General features: G+C 36.5%; 2 protein-coding genes across 12 annotated transcripts in view; one reads left to right on the top strand and one right to left on the bottom strand.

Annotated features, from left to right (window-relative positions):
- Window positions 1–353: 353 nt before the first annotated feature.
- On the bottom strand, window positions 354–6,222 carry Fbxo48 (F-box protein 48). 6 transcript variants are annotated; one of them, XM_013514736.1, is made up of 4 exons: window positions 6,111–6,215; window positions 4,719–5,395; window positions 3,562–3,903; window positions 354–2,961 (listed from the first exon to the last, which is right to left on the bottom strand). In XM_013514736.1, the coding sequence occupies exons 3-4, from the start codon at window positions 3,865–3,867 to the stop codon at window positions 2,800–2,802; spliced, it is 468 nt and encodes a 155-aa protein (XP_013370190.1). In that variant the 5' UTR covers window positions 3,868–3,903; window positions 4,719–5,395; window positions 6,111–6,215; the 3' UTR covers window positions 354–2,799. The 6 variants fall into 6 exon arrangements, with proteins under 6 accessions (XP_013370190.1, XP_013370187.1, XP_013370188.1 ...); XM_013514733.1 differs by having other exon boundaries at window positions 5,020–5,395; XM_013514734.1 differs by having other exon boundaries at window positions 5,020–5,395; window positions 6,115–6,213.
- A 91-nt stretch (window positions 6,223–6,313) lies between these two features.
- The window catches only part of Aplf (aprataxin and PNKP like factor), a 110,529-nt gene continuing 92,519 nt past the window's right edge, over window positions 6,314–24,323 (top strand). For 3 of the 6 annotated variants that reach the window (XM_013514732.1, XM_005385664.2, XM_013514727.1), the window contains exons 1-2: window positions 6,352–6,717; window positions 22,153–22,224. In XM_013514732.1, coding sequence (XP_013370186.1) covers window positions 6,622–6,717; window positions 22,153–22,224 — 168 coding nt within the window. In that variant the 5' untranslated portion in view covers window positions 6,352–6,621. The other 3 variants (XM_013514729.1, XM_013514730.1, XM_013514728.1) reach the window with 3 other exon arrangements.

Raw genomic sequence — 24,323 nt, 5'->3', positions numbered from 1 at the left:
GCCATGGGGCAGGCTTTTTGAGTTTGATTGATTATGGGTGTGAGAGCTACACCCGACCTGGGGTGGATAGTTTGCATATGTAAGGGAGAGGAAGAGGGTGCTTCTGGCCATTTCCTCCCTTGTGTGTGTTTGTTGCTTTGCTGTGTTCTGCCGCCATGAGCTGTAGCCCTCTGCCATGTGCCACTCTGCCTTGTAACCTGCCAAGTATGGACTGAAACCTCCACAAACTGTAAACGAAATAAACCTTTCCTTCCTTAATTTTGGGCGTCAAGTATTTTGTCCCAGCAATGAAAAAAAAGTAACCAAGACACAAAGGTAATTCTTAAAAAATGACCAAGTAATGTAAAATCATGTGATATTTTGACATTAAGTTTATTTTAAAATAATAATACAATATTTCTACTTCCTATTTTCCTTGTATACATTTGGAGAAGACTAGAACAAATACAAGTTAGCATTAAAATCAATCATCTCATATACCGTAATAATTATATTGCATTTCTAGACAATCTTTACTATTGTTACTAATTTACTAGTACTATAGCAAATCTGTGACTATGATAATTAAATCTTAAATTACTTACAACAAAGTAAATTTCATTATACATTCAGAGTAGGATTAAATAAATAAATACAGAAATAACTTAATATTGTGTGGAGCACATACTGTGTGCCAGGTTTTAGGAACACAAAAATAAATAAAAAATGGTCCCTGCCATTAAAAGTTCACAGTCTAAAGGGGAAAGTGAAAACAATAAAACAATCAATTTAACACAGTGTGACAATTTTGAGAATGGTGTGAACAAAGAACACAAAAATCTCAAGATCACTTAATTCTTAACTGTTGCTAAGGGCTCGTCCAGGTGATGAATTTGCAATATTCCGGAGAAGAAAATAATGTGTTGCACACTCTGGATGATGACCCCCACCTCGCCATATGTAGCTTTCCCGCCCTATTCTTCTTTTCCCTCTCTTTGAAAGCTCTTTGTGCTCTTGAGCCCCAGCAGATGCAGATTTGAGGTTGATAATCCTCTATCTTCTCAGCCCTTGAATAACCCTGATTCCTGCCATCAGTTCTTATTCCCTAAGAATTGGCCTTCGAGTGGTCAGTAGCTCAGACTTATGCTGGGAACAAGTTGTGATAGTAAGGAGTAAGGAGGTTGGACAAAGTCAGTCCATATTCACTAAGATAATAGATAACACTATATGTGTTCACATGCTGTTGTACACAGGTACTGTTCAGTAAGACACTCTATGCGTTTGATTTTCCCCATACTTTCAAAATTTCAAACTGCATTCTTAGTATCTCTTACTAAATAAGATTAGCAGAATATCTTCTTTTCTAATTATATTTTTAATAAGAGGGCATGGGCAGAAGAGAATGCTGTCGGGTCTAGAAATTAGACTTTATGACCAGTAGAAGGAACTGGGGTAGAAAACAGGAAGAGATGGGATAGCAGTCTTCAAATATCTGAATGTAATGATAGAAAAAAGTTCTAGAGAACAGAACCAGGACTAGCATGCAAATTCAGAGTGAGGTGGTCTTCAGTTCAATGAGGAAGAATTTCAAATGATCAGAGTAAGTACAGAGTACAGCAGGACTGTTTTGTGACATAACAGAGATCCTATTACTAGAGGTGCTTAAACTCGGGGTGGCTGACTTTAGTGTTTAACAAGGGAAGTTACTGAATAGCCTGGAAGCTGGGTAGCCTGACTTTCAAGACCTCTTCCAAATTTAAGAAGAGAGAAGATAATAAATCACTATCTGGGATTCTTATTTTTTGTGCTACAGAGCATAGTTTAGGAATATCCCATACAAACTAAAATCTTTCATAGACATTTTTTGCTATGGTGCTGTCAAGGGTCAGAATGATAATTTGGGAGAGGGAGTACTGAATCACCTGCTTTTATGAAAAAGGGAAAAGTTGAAATAAAGGTTTCTGGCAAAAACTGCAACAAAGTCAAACTGTAACAAAGTCAAGTGTTAAGGTTTCCCTAGAATAATTTTTTAATATGGAGACAAGGAAAAGGAACTGAAAGTCCTTTGTTTGGTATCTACAAGGAGAACACTAGATGGTGCTATCAGACTGTCAAAAAAATTTACTAAGCAAGCCACCCTGTGGCTCCTCTGAAGGTAAGATGTTTTGGAAACTTCCCATGAATTTTCAGCCCCAAAGAATCATCTTAGGTTTGTGGGAAAGTAATAAGAACATTAATCTGATGAACTTTAATCTTAAAATTGGATTACTTTTAAACGAAATCACAAGTTTAATATATTTTAAAATAATTTCACTGTTTGACAGTACAGTCTGACTCTACTTAAATGGAAATTAGTTTCTGAAATGTGAATTTATAATTAATTTAAACAAATTCATATTCTTCTCACTTAGCTAGTCCTTGCAAATCTAGTTACATCTATCCTTGATAGATCTTAAGAGATCATTTTTTCAAGTTGCTTATGAAATTTTAGAAGTTATCTGTAGCAGAAAACAGTACACTCTATTGTTTAAATTACCACAATATACTAACACAAATACATAAAACAATACATTTGGAAATCATTCTATCAGTATATTATTTCTTATAAAATAGCATTTCATGATTTTTCACAAGACAGTAAAAAACATTTTTACTAAAGTGCAAAATAAATATAAAGCTTTACTTTTATATTTTCTACTGTTGTAAGTGTTCAGTATTAAAAAGGCAGAGAAAACGGATAAAAATACATGTTTTTGCACCCTGAGTCATTTTAGTTTTAAACTCTTAAGAGTTACAAGAACTGTTTATGATTTTTTTCACTTATCTTTCCAGTTCTGCTTCGAAAATTTCCCCCCACGTATCTGCATCCATTGGGCACATAATTTTTTCTGGTAGGCTAATGAGAGAACAGATGTTGCTGTACCTACCACTGAGCCATTCGTGTTTCACTTTACTCTTCTGGTAATTCCTCAGCAGTATGTCCTGAAAGGAATAAAGCATCATCGTTGAAAAACAATGTAGTAGCTTGTGGGTTAGTGAATTTGTTTAAAACTAGAGAAGCTGACCTACAGGACTAAGAGGAAGATCATATACCTATATCAATGAATATGTTAATATGTATATATTATACAATATTAATGAATTGATGTGCATATATGTACACGTGTATATATAGAGAATAAGCCCCCGAATTTCCTGGAGGTTTTGGATAAGCTGGAGTGATAAGAAATAGCTGCTTTCACTTAACAGAGGAACACTTCTGAAGGTAGGATTTGAAAAATATAGGACAGGTGTGAGATAATATGGACAGTGTTTAGCAGAGAAAGACTAATATCTTTTAGTCATTTCCCAAAGTCAACATATTCTGCATATGTAATCGTACCATCTCCTAAGTAAACACGCTTTGTATGTTTTTCAGCGTATCTAGTCTTCCCTCCTCCAAAGTCAACATACTTTGTATGTTGCATAGGATGTTATTCTGCGTATGTAACCCTCCCTCCTCCAAGCAGAAGTTAAGAGTTGCCTCAAAACTGCTAACATGACATTGTCAAAAACACTGTAAACTGGAAAGGTTGAACTTACCCTCCAGGAATACCCATTCTGTAGATCATTATCTATTTCTCTTTGGCACACAGTTCTGAGAGTCAAGCAGTGAGGCTTCCATAAGGAGTCACTGTCTTTTATTGTAGAATTCCAGCTCCTGCATGTCAGTGAAGCTCTGCACAAACTCTGAATGTCTAGCTGACTGAAAATTTTTAAAGTGACTTCTAGAGGCAGCAGTTCAACGAAGTTATTTTGACTCTCATTTTTTTCCTGCTCAGTATCCACAGAGTTCGATTCTATGTCACAAAATCTCAATTTACTATTCCTCTTGGAATTTTTCTGCATAGTTTGATGCTTTAGTGAATTATCCTCATCTGTAACCTAAAAGGCAAAATTTAAATACATTCAATTTCTTTACATCAGACAGTAAATCTTACTCTCCATCATACATTTTTGGGCATGATTTGTTTTGTTTTTTGAGACAAGGTCTTGCTATGTAGTTTAGGTTGGCCTTGAACTCTCTTATGTAGCCCAGGCTGGCCTCAAACTCACACCAATCCTCTTGCCTCAGCCTCCTGAGTGGTGGGATTATACATGTGCACCACTATGCCCAGCAATGGGCATGATTTGTAGAGTTTCCCAATCTATAAAATAGGACAAATGCTGCTTCTCTTTTGTGTGTTCTTATAAAGATTGACAGGGATAATTATAAAACATGTAGCCTCACTTCTGAATTGCACATGGGGGTGTTCTTTTTAAACATTTTAAGGAAATGGATTTGTTTCTAAATGTTTTTTTTTTGTTCCTAAAGAAAATTATCTAAAATAGGGAAATGATTCTCCATGTTAGACCCATATTTATTTATTTATTTATTTTTTTGGTTTTTCTCTGGTACCAGGAACCAAACTCACGACCTTGTGCTTGCCAGGCAGGCGCTTTGCCGCTGAGCTAAATCCCCAGCCCCTTAGACCCATATTTATTGAGTTTCGTGATAATGACTACTATAAGAACACATTCAAGTATTTACTGCAAGTACTTTTCAAAATGTGCATGGGTCAGTAAGATTAAACTTCTTGCTATTAAGTTCTTCATCTGTAATTTGTGACTCAGTCATAAACCTGGTGGTCTTTTAGTAATAAGAATTGTGTAACTAATTGTACCTAATGGGTAGGTACTCACATTCGCACAAATAGTACCTGAAATGGACAAAAGGATGAGATTCCAGTTGGCACAAAGTCTCAAATATGCAATTTCAATTCCCTTTTAAGGTTAGTATTTTAGACACCGTCCCTTGAAGCTATCCCCTATACATAGTTAAACATGAGCTAAAGATAACAGTTGCTGAGACCATCACACAAGTAACAAGTATAAACAATGTAACTTAGTTATAACATGTGAGTAATGCTTTAAAGTCCAGTTTCAGCTAATTTACATAAGGCACATTGGTAGAGGCTTCTTTTGAGAGCAGGGTATCAGGAATGGAATTCAGGAACTCACTCTTGCCAGGCAGGTGCTGCACCACTGAGCTAAACCCCCAGCCATGGTGTAGGCTTCTGAATGAATGTAACCATAGCTGGGTACATCACCACCCTTGAACTACTTCTGCAGAGATAGACAGTTTGTATTTACTTAAAATCAGTTTGTTGCATTTTTCTCTTCCCTTTAAAATGAGGGGATGATTCGCAACAAAGGGACTTGGGATACAACTAATTTTTTTTTTTTTTTTTTTTTTATCAGCTTATAACAGTTCCCTTTTCTACAAGTGGTCCTCGGTTGTTTCTGGACTTGCCGAGATCACAGTGGCTAAGTTAGTTGTGGTAGTTTTATAGTAACTGTAACGTCTGGGTTCAGCAGAGGACTTCCTCTTGAGAGTCTGGGGAAAGAAAGCAAATTGGTAAACACAAGAAAGTAAGTCAAGCGCAAGTTTTTGCCACACCCATTTCTCCTCCCACCAGCCTTACGGAGCAAAGCAAACCATCAGGCTCTTGAATGTCATAATAGACTACTAACGCACTGCAGTTAAAGATTTGCTACTTCTCCCACGATCTCACTGGAGAATAAAATATAATGGTTCTTCGCGTCAAAAGAATTCCACAGAAGGTGTATGAAAGCTTTTGATTTTCAGTGGAGATGCGGTGGGCAGGTTCTTAAAATCTTACTAGAAATTTTTCAAGTTCGGTTTCGACCAGATGTCTGGAAAACTGCTCCCCTTCTGCCCCTTCTCCTTTGTGTACCAAATTTTGCTCAACTGTCCTTCCAGCAAGGTGAGAGCTCCCCTCCCTTTCAAGTGTCACTGGATCGAGGCGTGGCAGGGGCGGGCGCTGCTCGGCTAGACTAGATCCGAGAGTCTCCCACTCCGTCCGGACCCCGTCGGTAGCGGTAAGGACCCCGTGTCCCATCCAGGCCACCTTTCTAGCGTGGTCTGCCGCTACCCAAGCCCCAAGAACTCCAGCACTGACAAGAGAACAAGAACCACCGCAGGCAGTGTCACGCGGTTCCAGGAAGCTGAGGGAGGCTGTGCCTGCACCGGGGCCGCCCCCGCCCCTGGCGTAGAGGATAATGCAGTAGGGGAAGACCTTCCTACTTACGTACTGAGTCGGTCTGGCTTCTCCTCCTACCATTCAAATTCTCCGGGATTCCAGTCCTTCCCCATAATCCTTTACGTCCCACCCCCCCTCTGGCTCCGCCCCGGTGACGCGTAGCACAGGCGCAGAGGGGGGCGCAGTGCCTTCTGGGATTGGTAGTTTTCTTAAGGTATTTTAGCTTAGAGAAGACGGGTAGGAAGGCATCAAGGACTACAAGATCCGGCGTCCTATGAAGCCGGTGGGCGGAGAGAAGGGTTGGATGTGGGGAGAAGCCGGGCTTGCAAACAGAAATTTGGAGGCTGTCTGACGGGGAATCCCCGAACACGTCACTGGCTCAGGTGGCGGGCGGGACTTCGAAAACAGTGACTGGGCCCGCAGTCCGGGCAGGACTGCAGTCGCGCGAGCCGAGTTTGGCTCCCTCTCTCCCCGTGTCTCCTAGGAGCGTGGGCATCTGTGGAAGGCGGAAGCGACTGCGGGGGCCGTCTTCTCAAGAAAGGGCCTAATTTCGCCTGCCATGTCTGGGGGCTTCGAGCTGCAGCCGCAGGACGGCGGTCCGCGGGTGGCCCTGGCGCCCGGGGAGACGGTGATCGGCCGCGGGCCGTTGCTGGGAGTAAGTGTGGGAGGGGGCTGTGCGGACTCGGCGGTCCTGCAAGGTCGTTGCTGGGTCCGAGGCCCTTCGGTGGAACCCGGAGCTGTTTCCCAGCGGCAGGTCCTGCCTGCCTGGATTTTAGAAGTTTGGGGCAGCACGTTTTACAGTCAACTTCGGTCAGCGCACAAACATTTCTTTACGTTGCCTTTGAAACCCACTGACTGTACGTACAGTCATCGTTCTCACTTTCACCAGGGGTTGGCGAACGAGGGCCAGGGGCCAGATCCAGCCCGTGTGTGTGTGGCGCAGCAACTAAGAATAGTTTTTATTCAATTTTAAAATGTAAAATGTAAACAAACAAAAACCTATTAACTTCTCCGGGCGTATAGTTATTCCGAGGGTTGAGAATATTGCGCCTTGGCCTGTAAAGCCTAAAATGTTGACAGTAGCATCTGGCTCATTACAGCAAAAGGTTTGTCCACCCCACCCATGATCTTATCTCCCCTAGGTTAATTTCTTTTTAAGCTTTGAGTTTCTTTAAAGGACCAGATAGGCCCTACTTTTACTATACTGTCATTTTTAGTAATATCAGTAGCTAACCCTTAGAGCAGAGTGTGTGCTGTTCCAGTCACTGGCCTAAGGACACTTTTTATATATCAACTAATATGCTTTTTTCAAAACCCTATAAACCAGGCGCTTTTCTTATCCCCATTGTTCAGACAAAATTGAACCATAAATCGCTTAAAGCTTTTGGATGCCTATTGCCACAAGACAGTATATTCTGTATCTTTTTTGGGAGGATTAGGAATTAGAAAATTTGCAAATTGCTTTCGGAATTCTATAGATCTCTTCCTTAGTGCATCTGTCAGTGTACGTGCGCGTGTATCTCCTGTCATTCAACATTTCTCATGTAATGCCCACTTTGTGTAGAACACTTTTCAGATCCTAGCACTGTGGAGCTCGCCAAGGTGGATTCTTATTCTGTAGGAGTTTTCTCTTGGACAATTTATACAGACCTGTGGCAGTTGATACCAAAGAGTAAAGAGCATTGATTATTTTTCTGGTTATCTTCCAGTGTCTGAATGGGACCCTTGGTTTTAGCCTTAAGGTTGTTTTATAGAAGTTGGTCCTAAGGGTATGTGTGTGTGTGTGTGTGTGTGTGTGTGTGTGAATACACATGTATATGTAGTAAGGTTATTGAGAAGGAAGTTCATGTTGCTGGTTTGTTTTTTTCTTCTGGGCAAGTGATTATTTAAATGTTTACATAACATCTTGTTACTTTTCTCCAGTTAGCTAAGTATACAAACATTTGAAGGAGCTCCTGGGAGTTGTTTTGTTTTGGTTTTGATATGGAGGTTGGAAACTGGATGTTTCATCTAGTAATCACCCTGTTATTAAAAGTTTTGACTTGCTTAAGAAACTGTCACCAATAGAGAGTGCTGTATGTTTGGTTAAAAGATGGATGGATTTTTGGCCTGTGTCTTATAAACTGGGCAGCAGTTTGCGGACCGTTTCATTATGTGTAGCATATCTTTTGTGTTACAGGCTTGCTAATGTGTGGTTCTGTTTTTAACCATGGCAACTAGAATGTTGATCAATTATCCTGTCAGGATTTTGCTCTTTCTTTCTTTCTTTCTTTCTTTCTTTCTTTCTTTCTTTCTTTCTTTCTTTCTTTCTTTTCTTGTGGTACTGGGGATTGAACCCAGCACCTTTGCACTGAGTTATATTCCTAGCTGGCTCTTTTTATTTAATTATATTTTTTATTTTAAAGAGAATTGACAAAAAAAGAACAATAGCAAAATGCCAACAACATAGACAAAAACAAAACAAAGCAAAAACAGTAAGAACGATACAGGGTTTCAGAGCCAAAATGATAAAGATTAACAGTGGTTGTTATTGGAGCACAATCAGTGCTGCAGTAGATATGAATTTACAATGAACTTCCTGAGTTTTTCCACTTAGAACTGTCTTTGCTCTCTTGAACTACAGAAAAATCTCACTGGAATTGCTGTTGTTTGAAAGGGCAGCCCTCATGTTGTATTTTCTTCTTGTTTGTTTATGCAACATAGGGCATCACATCCAGGGGCACTTTAACACTGTGCTACATCTCCAGCCTTTTTTATTTTTTTTGAATTATTTTTTTTTTAAGTCATGCAAGCTGACCTCCAATTTGTAATCCTCTTGCTTCTGCCTCCAAGTAGCTGGGATATAAATCTTGATTGTGTTGCAGTTCAGCACATTCACCTACGAGATGATAGGAATATATTTTTACCTTCATCGAAGTTGGTCAGATTACCAGATGTAAGAATGCAAGATTAATCAAACCATTAAGGAGAATAAAAAATAAAAACAAAAAAATTATAAACGATACAGTTTCACCAAATGAGATGATAGGAATTCAACAATGGTTGTTATGTTGCATATATGTGTCTTCAAAGTAGTTGTTCAGATTACCAGATATAAGCATGCAAAATTGGTCAAATAAATAAATAAGTAAATAAAGCATTAACTATTCCTTTCAATAAACCAGCAGACATCAGCAGTACAGTTATCCCAGGCATCCTTTTGTATGTGTATATATATATATCTTCCCCTCCTTTCTTGTCTGCTTATTTTTATTTTTTTAAATTTTGAGACAGAGTCTGCCTAAGTCACAAAGTTACCTAGGCTAGGTTTGAATTTTCAGTCCTCCTACTTCAGCCTCTCAGAGTGCTGGGATTACAGGTATGTACCTCTACACCTTGGCTTTGCTTTTACTTTTTACATAATCATTCAGTAATGAAATTCTGTCATCAAATTTGGCAGATATTAGAGGTGTTTATGAATGACATCCTCAATGTGTTGAAGGAAAAATTTGAAAAACAAGCATATTGCTTTGTGGCTTTTAGATTCTAGAGCTGCACAGGTAGTTGTTTCTTTGCAGTGTGTATGAGTAGTGGTGACATACACCTGTAATCCCACCTACTTGGAGGCAGAAGCAAGAGGATTACAAATTGGAGGTCAGCTTGCATGACTTAGAGACATTATTTCAAAAAAATAAAAAAGGCTGGAGATGTAGCCCAGTGTTAAAGTGCCCCTGGATGTGATGCCCTGTGGTACATAAACAAACAAGAAGAAAATACAACATGAGGGCTGCCCTTTCAAACAACAGCAATTCCAGTGAGATTTTTCTGTAGTTCAAGAGAGCAAAGACAGTTCTAAGTAGAAAAACTCAGGAAGTTCAATGTAAATTCATATCTACTCAATATTAATGTTAATAAAGATGACTTTTCTCACTTAACCAGTCATGTTTTTCTGACACACACTGCATAAATCCTTTTTTTTTATTTTAAAAATAAAAGGAGGAAAACATTAACAGGCAGACAACCTTTTACAAAATAGCAAAAGAACAGTACAGACTATACAGAGTTACAAACAAAGTGGTAGGAAATTAACAATGTTTGTTGTATTTATTACATATTGATATCTTCAAAGTGGTTTCTCATGAAAACAGATAGAGACATGCAATATTGATCAATAAAGGACTTATTGACAGTTTCTTTCAGCAAAGAAATAGAAGACAGTAGAACAACTATGTTAACTATCCTGTATATACATACATACAAAATTTGTCCTTTTTTCCCTTCTCTTTTCCCACATCCCAGTTGCCCTTTACCCTTGAGTACTTTCCTATAATTTCACAGTGTCTATCATACCTCCTAGTTTAAATTAACTCTTTCAGGTTTTACACTAGTGAAACAATGTGGTGCTTGCACATGCAGGTCTGATTTATTTCACTTATGAGTATGGTCTCTAGTTGTGACCATGTACCTATAAAGGCCTCGAGTTTATCTTTCTTTATAGCTGAGTAATATTCCATTATATAAAAGTACCACAATTTTCTTATCCAGTCCTCAGTGGATGGACATTTGGGTTGCTTTCACAATTTAGCAATTACAAATTGTGCTGCTATGAACATAGGTGCACATATATCACTGTGATATGATGTTTTTAGATCTTCTGGGAAGATACCCAGCAGGGGAATAGCTGTGTTGAATGGGACCTCTAGACCTAGTTTTCTGAGGAATCTCCAAACTGATTTCAACCTGGTTTCACCAGTCTGCATTCCCACCAGCAGTGGAGAAGGGTTCCTATTTCTCCACAACCTCGCCAGCATTTGTTATTGGTTGATTTCTTAATGCTAGCCATTCTTACTGGGGTAAGGTGGAATCTCAATGTTGTTTTAATTTGCATTTCTCGAATGACTAATGATGTTGAACATTTTCTCATATATTTATTTGCCGTTTGTATCTCCTTGTCTGAGAAGTGTGTATTCATGTCCGCTGCCCATTTTTGGATTGGATCTTTAAATTTGAGGGGGCTGATATTTTTTTTAATTCTTTTTATGTTCTATATAGAAGCCCTTTGTCTGAGGGACAGTCCATTAAAAGTTTTTCCTAGTTTGTGGGTTTTCTCTTTACTCTGCTGGTGATTTCTTTAGATGTGCAGAAACTTTTCAGTAGGATGAGATCCCAGTTGTTGATTCTTTCAAGTGGTTCATATGCAATTTGGTTTTTGTCATAAATCTTGATTGTGCTGCAATTCAGTATGTACAGTGGTCTTGGTAGTAAAACATTAAAAAAAATTTTTTTTTGAGACAGAGTTTCACTATGCAGGTCAAGCTGGCCTTCACCTCACTTTGTAGACCAGGCTAGCCTTGAACTCACAGTGATGCTCTTGCCTCAGCCTCCTGAGTGCTGGGATTACAGTGTGTGCCACCTCCCCAGCCAGTAGTAAAACATTTTTTTGTTGTTGTTGTGTTTTTTCCAGTACCAGGAATTGAACTCATGACCTTGCGCTTGCCAGGCAGGCGCTGTACCGCTGATCTAAATCCCCAGTCCCAGTAGTAAAACATTTTAACAGTGAGAATGTCATTATGTCTTTATAGTGGCAGGAAAACACAGCAAAGAAGCTCATCACATACAGAGAGCAAAACATAGTGAAATTCAATCTTTGTTACCAACATTCCTTTTTAAAGTATATTAGTTTTTTGTTTTTTTGGTACAGAGAATCGAACTCAGGACCTTGCACTTGCCAGAGAGGCGCTGTGCCACTGAGCTATATCCCCAGCCCAAATATATTAGTTTTTAAATATAGACATTCTTTTATTGAGTACTTGTAGGTTCAAAGCAAAACTGAATGAAAAGTGTAGAGGTCTCATGTGGCTCTTGGTCCTGTGCAGATGTATAGTTGTAGGTTCAAAGCAAAACTGAATGAAAAGTATAGAGGTCTCATGTGGCTCCTGGTCCTGGTCCTGTACAGCCTTCTCTACTATCAGCATCTCACACCAGTGTGATGGATTTATTACAGTTGATAAATATATCAGACCATTACCACCTAAAGTCTGTAGTTTAAACTAGAATTCACTCCTGGTATTGTACATTCTGTGAGATCTGAGCAATGTATAATGACATGTACCCATCATTGTGGTATCATATAGAATGGTTTTACTGCTCTAAAAATCCTCTATGTTTCTGCCAATCTATCCTTTCTTTCACCAGCTAACATCTGCTGAACTTTCTACTGTTGCTACAGTTTTGCCTTTTCTACAGTATGATATTATTAGAATCATAGGGTATGTAGCCTTTTCAGATTACATTTAGATATATACATTTAAGGTTCCTTCATGTCTTTTTATAGCTTGCTGGCATATTTCATTTTGGTGTTGATAATATTTTATTGTCTGAATGTATCATAGATCATTTTTCTACCTACTGAAAGTCATTTTGGTTGTGTCCAAGTTTTAGCAGTTAGGAACAGTGCTACTATAAATATCCATGTGCAAGTTTTCTGTGGATGTAGGTTCTTTTTTTTTTTTTTGAGACAGGTTTTGCTGTGTAGCCCAAGGTGACCTTGAACTCATGACAATCCTTTTGCCTCAGTTTCCCCAATGCTGGGATTACAGGCTTGAATGTGAGTTCTTAACTTATTTAGGTAGATATGAAGGAGCACAGTTTTTGGATAATATCGTAAGAGTATGTTAAGTTTTGTAAGAAGCTGCTAAACTGTCTTTCAAAGTGGCTGTACTATTTTCATTCCAACTGGCAATGAATGAGAGTTCCTTTTTCTCCATATCCTTTCCAGCATTTTTCAGAGACTCAGATTTTGTCTATTTCAATATATGTGTAATAAATTGCTTTTCCTATACATATATTTCCTAAGTTCCTATTTTCTATACATATATTTCCTAAGTTCCAATTGGAGTTTGAAACCTAGTTTGTGGTAAGGTCTATTTATGTTTTCACTCCCCATGTCGCCTTTGTAGCAGTATATTAATGATGAGGATGATACTCTCATACTTTATGGAATTCACTCTACAAGTAGCATTGCAAGCCAAACAGGTTTTGGTGAGTAGAAATTTTAATAGTACCAAGTCTGCAGAATTCTGTCATATTGGCTAATGATTCAACAGGCTTGAAGTGATAGCTCAGAAGGTGATATGCTTTACTTTTCAAAATCAAAATCATCTACATTTTATCAGAATTATGTATTAAATAGGTGTTTATGAGTTAGTCTGATAACCTACCAGTTATATCATTATTCTTATTGGAAAGTATATTCACAAATTCCAGAGAACATTTCCTAACCAGTATATTAATAACCCTTCAAAGAGTATTAGTAAGCTGGAGTCTACGTGGAGAACTTCCAATTAAATTCAAGTCTCTTTCTTCAGATTTGCCCTGTGGTAACATCAGAAATTAGATTTTTGGTAGATTCCAAGCGCAGTAATGTTAAACATCTCATATCAGCTAACTTAACCTGTTGAGGAATATGACCGACTTCTCATCACATGTGATGGCAGCATGTTAGTGTTGATGACTGAGCTCTGAGTAAATGTTGGACCTGATGCTGGGCAGCCCCACAGTAGGAAGACTTCTTTCTAGTAATTAGTGTGAATTCAATTTCAGTCTTAATTTTAGATTTTACTTACCCACTACACATGCAGCACACAAAGTATAAGGAAACAATCTTATACAAATTACACCTAAAATAGATCCCATGTTTCTTTGTTAGGGGTTTGCATTTTTTCCATAACACTGGCTTACACCTCATACTATTTTTGGGTTTTATTTACCATAAAAATATAAATTTGTCTATTTTTTTATCTGTTGTTCATAGAACAAACTATAAATCTTCTGGGAAGGCACTATAAATTATATTGTACAGGATAATTTTATTATCTTAGCTCTTGTGTATAATATGTATAATATGCAGTAGTTTAAACTGGAAAATATCTTGCTTATTTTATGTTTTTAAGAATCAGGCTAAATAGGAACACGAAGTTCACGAAATATACCTGCTTATGATATTCAGAAATCTATCTAGGAAATCATTTTAAGAAAAATTAACTGGTATTGGTTTTCCAGTAATATAGGCAAAAATTAAATGAGAGGTACTGCTCTGTTCCATTTATTTCGGGGTCCTGTAGCTTTTATGCTTCTACTCCATTCAGGTTTGTTTTTTACTTTTAGAATTTTAAGAATTGTAGTAAAAACAAATAGGTTAGAAATGTGATTCAGAATAGCTAAGCATTTCTGCTAGTACCAGAAGAAAAATCTTCATTTTGTTTGACATCAGTAAATGCTAAAAATATATATTTGGCACCAAACAAATCAAAAATAGTTCTTTTATGTTTTCTTGTTTTTATTTCCTGACACAATGTTCATATCTTAAAAATAGAGGAAAGACTTGTATGTACATTATGATGGATGAGGCTTTCAATTCAAAAGTAGAAAATTAAAGGCACGGAGTCCATGTTATATCAATAAAAAAGTGATAAAAGAATGGAGAGCCCTGTCCCTGTTCAAGAAACAATATGAAGAATTCAAATAAAAAGGTTTTTTTTCTATGGTATAGGAAAAACATCATTATCATTTTAGTTATTGCTACCAAAGGATATGAGAATTTAAGTATTCTGCTTCTGCCTGTATGTTCTTCAGGGTTTCTTTTTAAAACTTGTATCATATGCTGTGCAGTTCTTCTAATCTTATAAAAAGTTTTTATACTTGAATACCCAATTTAGTTTTTTAGTATTTGTTTTCTCACAGCTGAGAAAAGAAAAACATGAATCTGGTTATTACCACTATAGCAACTGTCAGAGTAATATGTAGTAGTCACAGTTGCTTTTGGCTACAAGTATCAAAAATGTGACAAACAGTAGTTTAATCAAATGTTTTAATCAATTTTGTTTTTTTTTTTTTTGGTTTTTCTCCGGTACCGGGAAGCGAACTCACGACCTTGCGCTTGCCAGGCAGGCACTTTGCCGCTGAGCTAAATCCCCAGCCCCTTTGTTTTTGTTTTTTGAGATGGAGTCTCATTTTGTAGTGCAGGCTGCCCTTGATCTCACTATGTAGCCTGGGCTGGCCTTAAACTCTGAGCAGTCCTCCTGCCTCAGCCTCCTGAGTGCTGGGGATTACAGGTGTGCACTGTCATTCCAGATCAGTCAGTGTTTACTCAACATATTCTGTGATGTGTGTGTGTGTGTGTGTTCATGTGTAAGTGTGTGAGAGTATATTTCTCCTGAATACATTTGAAAGTGCATTGCTTGCATAGTGTACTTGTTATGGTTTGTGTCTAGATGTTTACCAAAGCCTTATGTAGTGAATAGGTGGGGATTTTTCCAATGTGGCTAGATCTACAATTTGTGATGCTGGGATTAAAGTTGTGTGATCACCAAATTAGTCTACTGATTGGTTTGGCACTTGCCCTAAACTGGGTAGCCTCGATAAAAGGGGCAGAAAGAAACTTCTATTATTGCTTGTGGCTCTTGGCTTGCTGTCTTTTGTCTGCCATGAACTGTTTCTCCTCTGCAGTGCCCCTCTGTCAGGCTGCTTTGCCTTGCAGCTAGCCAACTATGGACTGAAACCTCTACAAACTGTGAGGCAAATAAGCTTTTTCTCCTTTAACTTTGGGTGTTGGGTATTTTGCCTCAGCAATAAGAAAAGTAACTAAGGCAGAACTTGGTATCCAGAGTGGAGTCATTGCTGTGACTGTTCCTCAGTATGTTCTTTTTGAATCCTTGAGTTTCTTTGCTTTTTAATTATCTTTCTCTTTCTCCATGCAGACCAACATCAGTCATTTTCTCTCTGTTGTCAGTGCACTGACAGTGCTCTGAAATCCTATCTTTTTTATTATCTGCTGTGAATAGAGAGCTGGGAATTTAGATGACATCTTGTTAGACATGAGGATGACACTGGAATAAACAGGAGTAAATAGAAATTGGATGGTCCCTTGAAGCTTTATTTAGAGCCTAAGTCTTCTTAGTATGTCTATTTGATTATTAAATAGCCATTCCTGCCTTATTTCCAGTTCTTTATTATGTTCTAGTTTAAACAGTTAGAACTGTGTAATCTTTAAAAATGGAGTTTTATATTGTGACATTAAGGGAGGCAGTACAGTGTTAAGAGCAAGGGTGACTCTGGAATCAGAATTTTTAGGTTCAGATCTTGGCTCCACTGCTTATTGGTTGTGTATCTGTAAGTACATAGTTACTTAACCTGTCTGCACTTCCATTGTCTCACCTATAAAAATCTTCTCTACAGGTTTTGTGAAAACTAAAAGCATTGATACTTGATAAGTATAGAGCAGTGCTTTTGGTTGTGGAAAATATTTGCTGTTACTATTGCATAGTAGAAGTAGGTATTGAATATTCACTGTGCGCAAGGAGCAGTAAGTAACAGACTGTTAAACGAAGCAAGTCATCAGATCTTCAGGATAATCCATATGTCTTCTGCTCTACACACCCCTCCATAGCCTCACCTTGAAATTAAAATGTTTTAGTGATAATTTCTTAAACTTTTACGCTTTCCTTTGAGAAACCGTGAATGATAATTTTGTAGCATACACATTACTTAGAATTTTGTAGCATACACATCTTTGAAAGGCACATTATAACTAAATGATGTTAATTTCAGAGCTTTAGAAACACTTATTTTGTTACTCTAGAGATGTATAGCTTGTAATGAAATTGCAGAGTTGTAGAATCATGTGTCCACTAGAGGTCACATTATACTTTTGTATTATTTGAAATACCCTTTTCCTAGTCATAGCAAAACCTATTTCAAAACAAGACTGGGGTAGGAAAAGTCATTATTACGTTCTGCAAAAATATAGTTTAAAAAAAAACACCTAAAATTGCTTATTATAAGAACTATCACTAAATATTATGATTTTATATTTGACAGTTTGAATTATTGAAGTAATAATGAGATTTTGGTACCCAAGTTAGAAACAGAAAATTTTTCCTGTGAGCCACAGAATAATTTGTATTTATGATTACTTTTAAAGTATTATGTGTAGGTATAGTCATGAATATTTTTCCTCCATAAGTTATTTATTTTTATTAAGAAGAGTGTGCATTTGGAGTGTGTCCACTCAAAGAGTGATCTACCGAAGTTACTGTAGTTTTTTGGATTTTTAGTTTCTAAATATGTGAAATGTGAATAAAACCTTAGCAGTATTATGGTAAATATCAACATTTAAGTGGAAATTCTGTGCAAATGATAAAATTCTTTTGATAACTGCTTTTGATTTTGGCCTACTAGGGAACACTGGGGGAAAATGAAGGAAATCTCTAAAATTTGAAAGTTGGAAGAGTTTATATTTGCTTCTCTGAAATAGGCATCCAGGCTAATCAGAGGAATATTTAAAATGGGCCACCTTTAAAATGTTTTATTTTAGAAAATATTTGAAAAAGTAACTATGGTTTTGTGGAAAATTTATGTGTTACTTTGTTGTGATTCTGTTTTATTTTTATTTTTTGATGTTTATTAGTACATATGTGCAGTACTGAATATTTACTTTCTCTATAAGGGGTTTGTACATGTATATAAAAATTTTAGTTCCTTTCTCCCCCTCACCTCTACTCCCTTTTTATTTTTCCAGCATCAGATTCATTTACTTATCTTGTAAGACCTTATGAAGTTAATTATCATATATACAGACTGAAAACCAGACTAATAGGCCAAAGAAAATATAAAATATGTAAGACAGTTATACTGATTGTACTAAGTCAAGGTACACTTTTAGATGACATTGTCTGCACTGAATTACAATACTTTTTTTCTTTTTCTTTTTTCCTAATATCTGATATTTAAGTGATATTTAAGATGTGATATTTCAGCATGTGTGTCCAAGTTGCTTCATTTAACATATGGTCTCTAGTGGCATCCATTTTCCTACAAATGACTCAAGTTTATCCTTTTTTATGGCAGAGTGTGTAGTACTCCATTGTGTTTAAATACCACATTTTAAACATCCATTCAGCCATTGATGCACATTTAGGCTGTTTTCAAGATTTAGCTATTATGAATTGTGCTGCTGTAAACATGGGTATGCATATATCACTGTGCTATGATGTCTTTAATTTTTTTGGAATGATACCCAGAAGGGTCAAATGGAATTTCTGCTTTTAGTTTTTTGAGGATTCTTCATAGTAATTTCCATAGTGGCTGTTTCAGTTCACAGTCCCATGAACAATGGAGAAGGGTTCTTTTCTCCTCACAGCCTCACCAGCATTTGTTATTGGTTGAGTTCTTTTAAGTAGCCATTTTTTCTGAGTGATGAGGGATCTCAGTGTTGTTTTAATTTGCATTTCTCAAATGGCCAGTCATGTTGAACAATTTTTCATGTGTTTATTGGCCATTTGTATTTCTTCATCTGAGATATGTCTATTCATTTCAGATACCCATGTTTAATGAAGTTTTTAAATTGAAGGGGGTCTTTTTGGGTTTTTTTTTGCTTTACATATTCTAGCTATTAGTCCTTTGTCTGAGAAGTAGCTGGAAAAAAATGTTTTCCTACTCTATAGGTTGTCTCTTCACTCTGTTAGTGATTTCCTTTGCTATGTGGAAACTTTTTAATTTGATGTAATCCTATTTGTTGATTATTGGTGTTTTTTTCTTGTACAATTGATGTTTTGTTCAGAAAGTCTTTGCATACACCTATGTGTTCAAGAGTTTTACCTATTTTGTCTTCTAGCAGATTGTTTCTGTTCTTAAGTTTAGATCTTTGATCCACTGTGATTTTAATTTAGTGCATGGTAAAAGATGTGGGTTTAGGGTCAACCTCCTGCATGTGAGTAGCTAGTTTTCTTAGCACCATTTTTCAAGGAGGCTAGCTTTCCTCCAGCAAAGGAATTTGGCCCCTTCATCAAAAATAACATAGCCAAGTACTCCTGGAGTTATTTTAATATCTTCTATTCAGTTCTGTTGATCCATGAATCTTTTTTTTTTTTTTCTTGTTCCCTTCTTTTTTTTTTTTTTTTTAAATCACTATAGCTTTGTAGTATAACTTGCAGTCTGAGATTGCGATGCCCAATGCCTTGCTCTGGTTGCCCAGAATTGCTTTTGCTAATCTAGGTCTTTTTTGGTTCCATATGAATTTTGGACTGCTTTCTCCAGTTCTGCAAAGAATATTATTGGTGTTTTGATTGGGATTGCTTTAAATCTATGGTAGTTTTGGAAATAGGGTTATTTTGATTATATTTGTTGTGCCTATCCAGGAACAGGGGTTCTCTCTCCATTTTCTGATGTCTTTTTCAGTCTCCTTTTTCAGAGTAGTGTAGCTGCAGAGGTCTTTCACGTCCTTGGTTAGGTTAATTCCTAAGTGTTTCATTTTTCTTGATGCTATTGCTAATTTCCCTCTCAGTGAGTTTTTTTATTTGTGTATAGGAACATTAATGACTTTTGAATGTTGACTTTGCATATTGCTACACTGCCAAATTTGAATATTAGTTCTAGAAGTCTTTTGGTGGAGTTGTTGGGGTCTGCTATGTAGAGGATCATGTCATCAACAAATAGTGATAATTTAATTTTCTCTTTCCCTGTCCATATCCCTTTACTTCCTTCTCTTGCCTTTTTGGTCTAGCTAATGTTTCAAGAGCTAGATTAAACAGAAACAGTGATAACGGACATCTTTGTCTTGTTCCTGGTTTTAGAGGGAAAGCTTTCGGCTTCTCACCATTTAATATGATGTTGGCAGTTGATTTGTTATAGATGGCTTTTAACAGATTGAGAGAAAGACCTTCTATTCCTGTTTCCTTTAGTGTTTTTGTCATGAATGGATGTTGGATTTTGTCAAATGCTTTTTCTGCATCTATTGAGATGATCAGATGATTTTTGTCCTTGCTTCTGTTTATATGGTATGTTACATATATTGATTTGTTGAACCATGCCTGGAAAGAATCTTATTTGGTCATGATGTAAGATCTTTTTGATGATCTGCTGCATTCTGTTTGCCAATATCTTATGGAGGATTTCCACATCGGTGTTCATTAAAGAGATTGGCTTGTTCTCTTTTTTGGTTGGGTCCTTTTCTGGTTTTGGAATCAAGGTAATGCTTGCTTCAGGAATGTCTTTGGGGATACTGCTTCCCTTTTGATTTTATTAAAGAGTTTGAGGAGTATTAGATCTTCCCTGTAGTTAGAATTCAGCAGTGAATCCATCGGGGCCTGAGCTTTTCCTAGTTGGCACTTTTAAAAATTACTTCAGTTTCACTGGCTGATACTGGCTTATGCGGCAATTTATCTTTATGCTCCAATTTTCCTGTCAGATCCTTCGTGTATCCCAGGGGCCCACCTCCTTTCTTCTTTTAAGTTGTTATTTTCCAGTTATTTGTGTATAAGAACATTAATGACTTTTCATATTCCAGTATCTGGAACCTGAATTTTGGAGAGGTGGATTTGTTGCTGCTTACTGCTCTGTCACCTTCCTAGAAGTTCTCTTTGTTGTGATTGATGATATTACTACTTGTGTTATAGTCATAGCTCCAAGTGTGGAATGGCTGTCTGGTATTGAACAAATGAGTAGTGATTTCTGCTATTTTCACAGTTTTGCAAGATTTTGTGGAACTAACGCATTTAATTGTATTTATGCATTGCTGTGGTCTGTTTTTACAGATCATTTTAGTCCTGCTGTGGATAATGGCAGAGTTCAAATGCTAGATAGTAAGGTAACCGAGAGATGGGTTATATAATTAGGGTGTTAAGTGCTTTGGTGCTTAAAATACTTCATTATACATTAGCCACAAATAAAAAAGGTAATCTTAATTATAGGTATTGTGTTTATAGTGAAGTGGAAAAGATTAACAATAATTTTCAGCATTTAAAGTGCTCATGATTTTTGAACTGTGGTCTGCAGAAAGGATTGTGAGCATAAGTAGAACACTATTGGATATAAATAAGCAAAAATGAGGTATGATAAAAATACGGTGAATGAAAAATTTTTAAAAATGTATTACACTAAGAGACATTCTGTTAATGCTACTTGCAATATTGCCCCTTGATTTGAATATACTTATGTATCATTCTTGCCACTTTCTGAAGCAGTTCTGGAAGACCTTGTGCCTTAGCTATACTGTTGGAACTACTTCAGTGTCTTGAATCGATTCAAAACATTTACCTTTCATGGTCTTTCAGATTTGGGGGAAGAGCCAGAAGTTGCATGGTGCTCGATTTGGTGAATAAGGTGGGAGAGAACACATCGTAATGTTTTTATGAGCCTGCTTTTCCATTGGATGATACTTGCCAGGAGCATTCATTATACTTTTGCTCCCTTGTCTTGAAGACATGAAAGAGAACTTCCAGAATTGCTTCAAAAATTGTCAAGAATGATGATACATTAGTTTGAAGTGAGGAGAAATATTCTGAGGTGGGGTTAATAACAATGTATCTTTTATTGTAATAAAATTTGAAAAAAATATATATATACATTCACCATAGGTTTTGATCTCTGGGTGTGTGTGTATGCATGATTTTATTCATATATATATATGCCAATCTCTTATCACACTGCTTCTTTTTAAAACATTTGTTGTCTTTTAGATGTTTCCTAATAGTACATGTTATGTAGACTTTTTTCTCATGTAAGAGTTTTGTTGATAAGAATTGTCTGTTATGAATGGAAACTATCATGTAAGATCATTGTGTCTGTTAGTTCCGAAGCTTATCTTAGTGCTCTCATTTACTCTTCCATGACTTTGGACAAGTCTCTTTATCTCTGTGTTGTTTCATTATCTTTTAAATGAGGACAGTCATTTCAATATAGAATTGTTAAATGAATGATACTTTATATCTAGCCTACTGATTTCAAAAACATTGCTAAGGGTTTTGTTTGCTTATTTTTTGTTTGTTTGTTTCGTAGTGCTGAGGATCAAACGTAGGGCCTTGTGCTACCAGGCAGAAGAAGCAGTCTGATAAATGTAAAGGGTGTGGTTGCAGGATTTGAGGTCAAGCAGTGGCAGTTCGGGCCAAACTGCAGTTAAGCTCTCAGGCCATCCACAGTGGTTAAGAAAACAGGAAGTGAGAAGGGAAAGTAGTAATACGAGGCAACAACTCTACCACTGAGCCATATCCCCAGTCTTGTTTTTTTATTTTTTAAGGAGGTGTCTGTATTTTAAATTTTATTTTTTTACCTTTAGATAACAGACAAGAGAATATCCAGAAGACATGCCATTCTTGAGGTGGTGGGTGATCAGCTTCGAATCAAACCGGTAAATATGTTGTTAATGATTTATTTTAACATTTTATCTCTCACTCTTTTAATACTTGATTACAGGTGCCTATTTTCTCAGGTTGTGGAAATAGGGAATTAATGTGAGATTATATCATACTCATTGCCAGAAGATAATTGGGAGATGAAAAGATCTGAACTATTAAACTATATATTTTCTCATAGGGCAGAGCTACATTTATATAGTTACAATTTTAATGAAACATAATTGCCTGTTCATATATACATAATTAATTTGTTTATAACTGGATATTCCAAGTACAGTTCTATAAGAAAGCTCATAATTACAAAATTTTGTTTGTTTGTTTTGTTTTTTAGGGTGGGAATGGGATAGTGATCAAATCCACAGTCTGTATTACAGATTAGCATTTTAACAGATTTCTATACCTGCATATGTAGAGCTAAGTATTTCTAAAATTCAGAACTTGTTTAACTTCATGGTTGTATGAATTTTTTTTTATTTTAAAGAGAAGAGAAAACAAACTAACAACAACCAAGATAAAACCAAAACAATATGAAAACAATAAAAACAATACAGAATTTCAAAACAATGTGATAGGAAGTTAACAATGGTTATAACAGTGGTTGTTGTATTACATCTTGTTATCTTCAATGAAGTTGCTCAGATTACCAGATGTAAGAATGCAAGATTGATCAAACAAAGAGAATAAAAAAATTTTTTTTTAAATTAGAAACAATACAGTTTCACTAATCAAGACAGTAGGGATTCAACAATGGCTCTTATATTGTTTATTGTTGTCTTCAAATTAGTTGTTCAGATTACTGGATATAATCATGCAAAATTGGTCAAAAAAAGAACAATTTAAGCATTAACTGTTCCTTTCAATTAACCAACAGACTTCAGCAGTACAGTTATCCCAGCTATCCTTGTATACCCATATATATTTTTTCCCTTTCTTTTCTCCTTTCCTTCATCCCAGTTGTTCCTTCTCTTTGAGCAACTTCTTTCCCTTTCACAATATCTATTGTACCTTTCAGGTTTTATTTACTTTTTCAAGTTCTTACACTAGGGAAACAATATGATGTTTACACATGTGGGCCTGATTTATTTCACTTATGAGTATGGTCTCTAGTTGCATCCATTTTCTTATAAAAGCCTCAACTTTATCTTTTTTTTTTTTTTTTTTATAGCTGAGGAATACACCATTGTATAAAGACACCACATCTTTTTTATCCATTCCTCTGTTGATGGGCATTTAGGTTGTTCCCATGGTTTAGCTATGACAAATTGTGCTGCTTTATACATGGGTGCACATATATAGTTGTGGTATGATGTTTTCAATTCCTCTGGAAAAATAGGCAGGCAATAGCTCCGTTGAACGGAACCTCTAATCCTAGTTTTCTGAGGAATCTCCACATTCATTTCCATAGTGGTTGTAGCAGTCTGCACTCCAATCAATGGTGAAGAAGGGTTCCTTTTTTCCTGCAGCCCCTCCAGCATTTGTTATTGGTTGACTTCTTGCTGATGGCCATTTTTTCTGGGATGAGATGGAATCTCAGTGTTGTTTTAATTTGAATTTCATGAATGACCAATGATGTTGAAAATTTTTCATATGTTCATTTGCCATTTGTATTTCTTCATCCAGGAAGTGTGTATTCACTTCAGATGCCCATTTTTTTTTTTTTTTAATTAGGCCTTTAATTTTGGGGGTCTGATTTTTTTCAGTTCTTTATATGTTCTAGATAGAAGTCCTTTGTCTGAGGTACAGTTGGCTAAAATTTTTTCCCAATTTGTGGGTTTTCTTTTTCCCCTGTTGGTGATTTCTTTTCATATACAAAAAGTTTTCAATAAGATGAGATCCCAGTTGTTGATTCTTTGAAGTATTTCCCATGCAGTTTGGATTTTGTTCATGAATTCTTTGCCTACCTCTATGTCTATAAGATTTCTACCTACTTTCTCCTTCAGTAGATTTAATGTTTCTGCTTTAATATTTAGATCTTTGATCCATTTTGACTTTATTTTAGTGCATGGTGATAGACATGGGTCTAATTTTAGTCTTTGGCATGTGGAAAGCCAGTTTTTGCAGCACCATTTATTAAAGAGGCTATCTTTCTTCC

Source organism: Chinchilla lanigera, unplaced genomic scaffold (genome assembly GCF_000276665.1).
Source record: "Chinchilla lanigera isolate Chin_1 unplaced genomic scaffold, ChiLan1.0 scaffold00023, whole genome shotgun sequence".
In the NCBI taxonomy this organism is placed as follows: domain Eukaryota; kingdom Metazoa; phylum Chordata; class Mammalia; order Rodentia; family Chinchillidae; genus Chinchilla; species Chinchilla lanigera.
The sequence above is the reverse complement of the archived record's forward strand: the minus strand, read 5'-3'. Positions and strand labels throughout refer to the sequence as shown.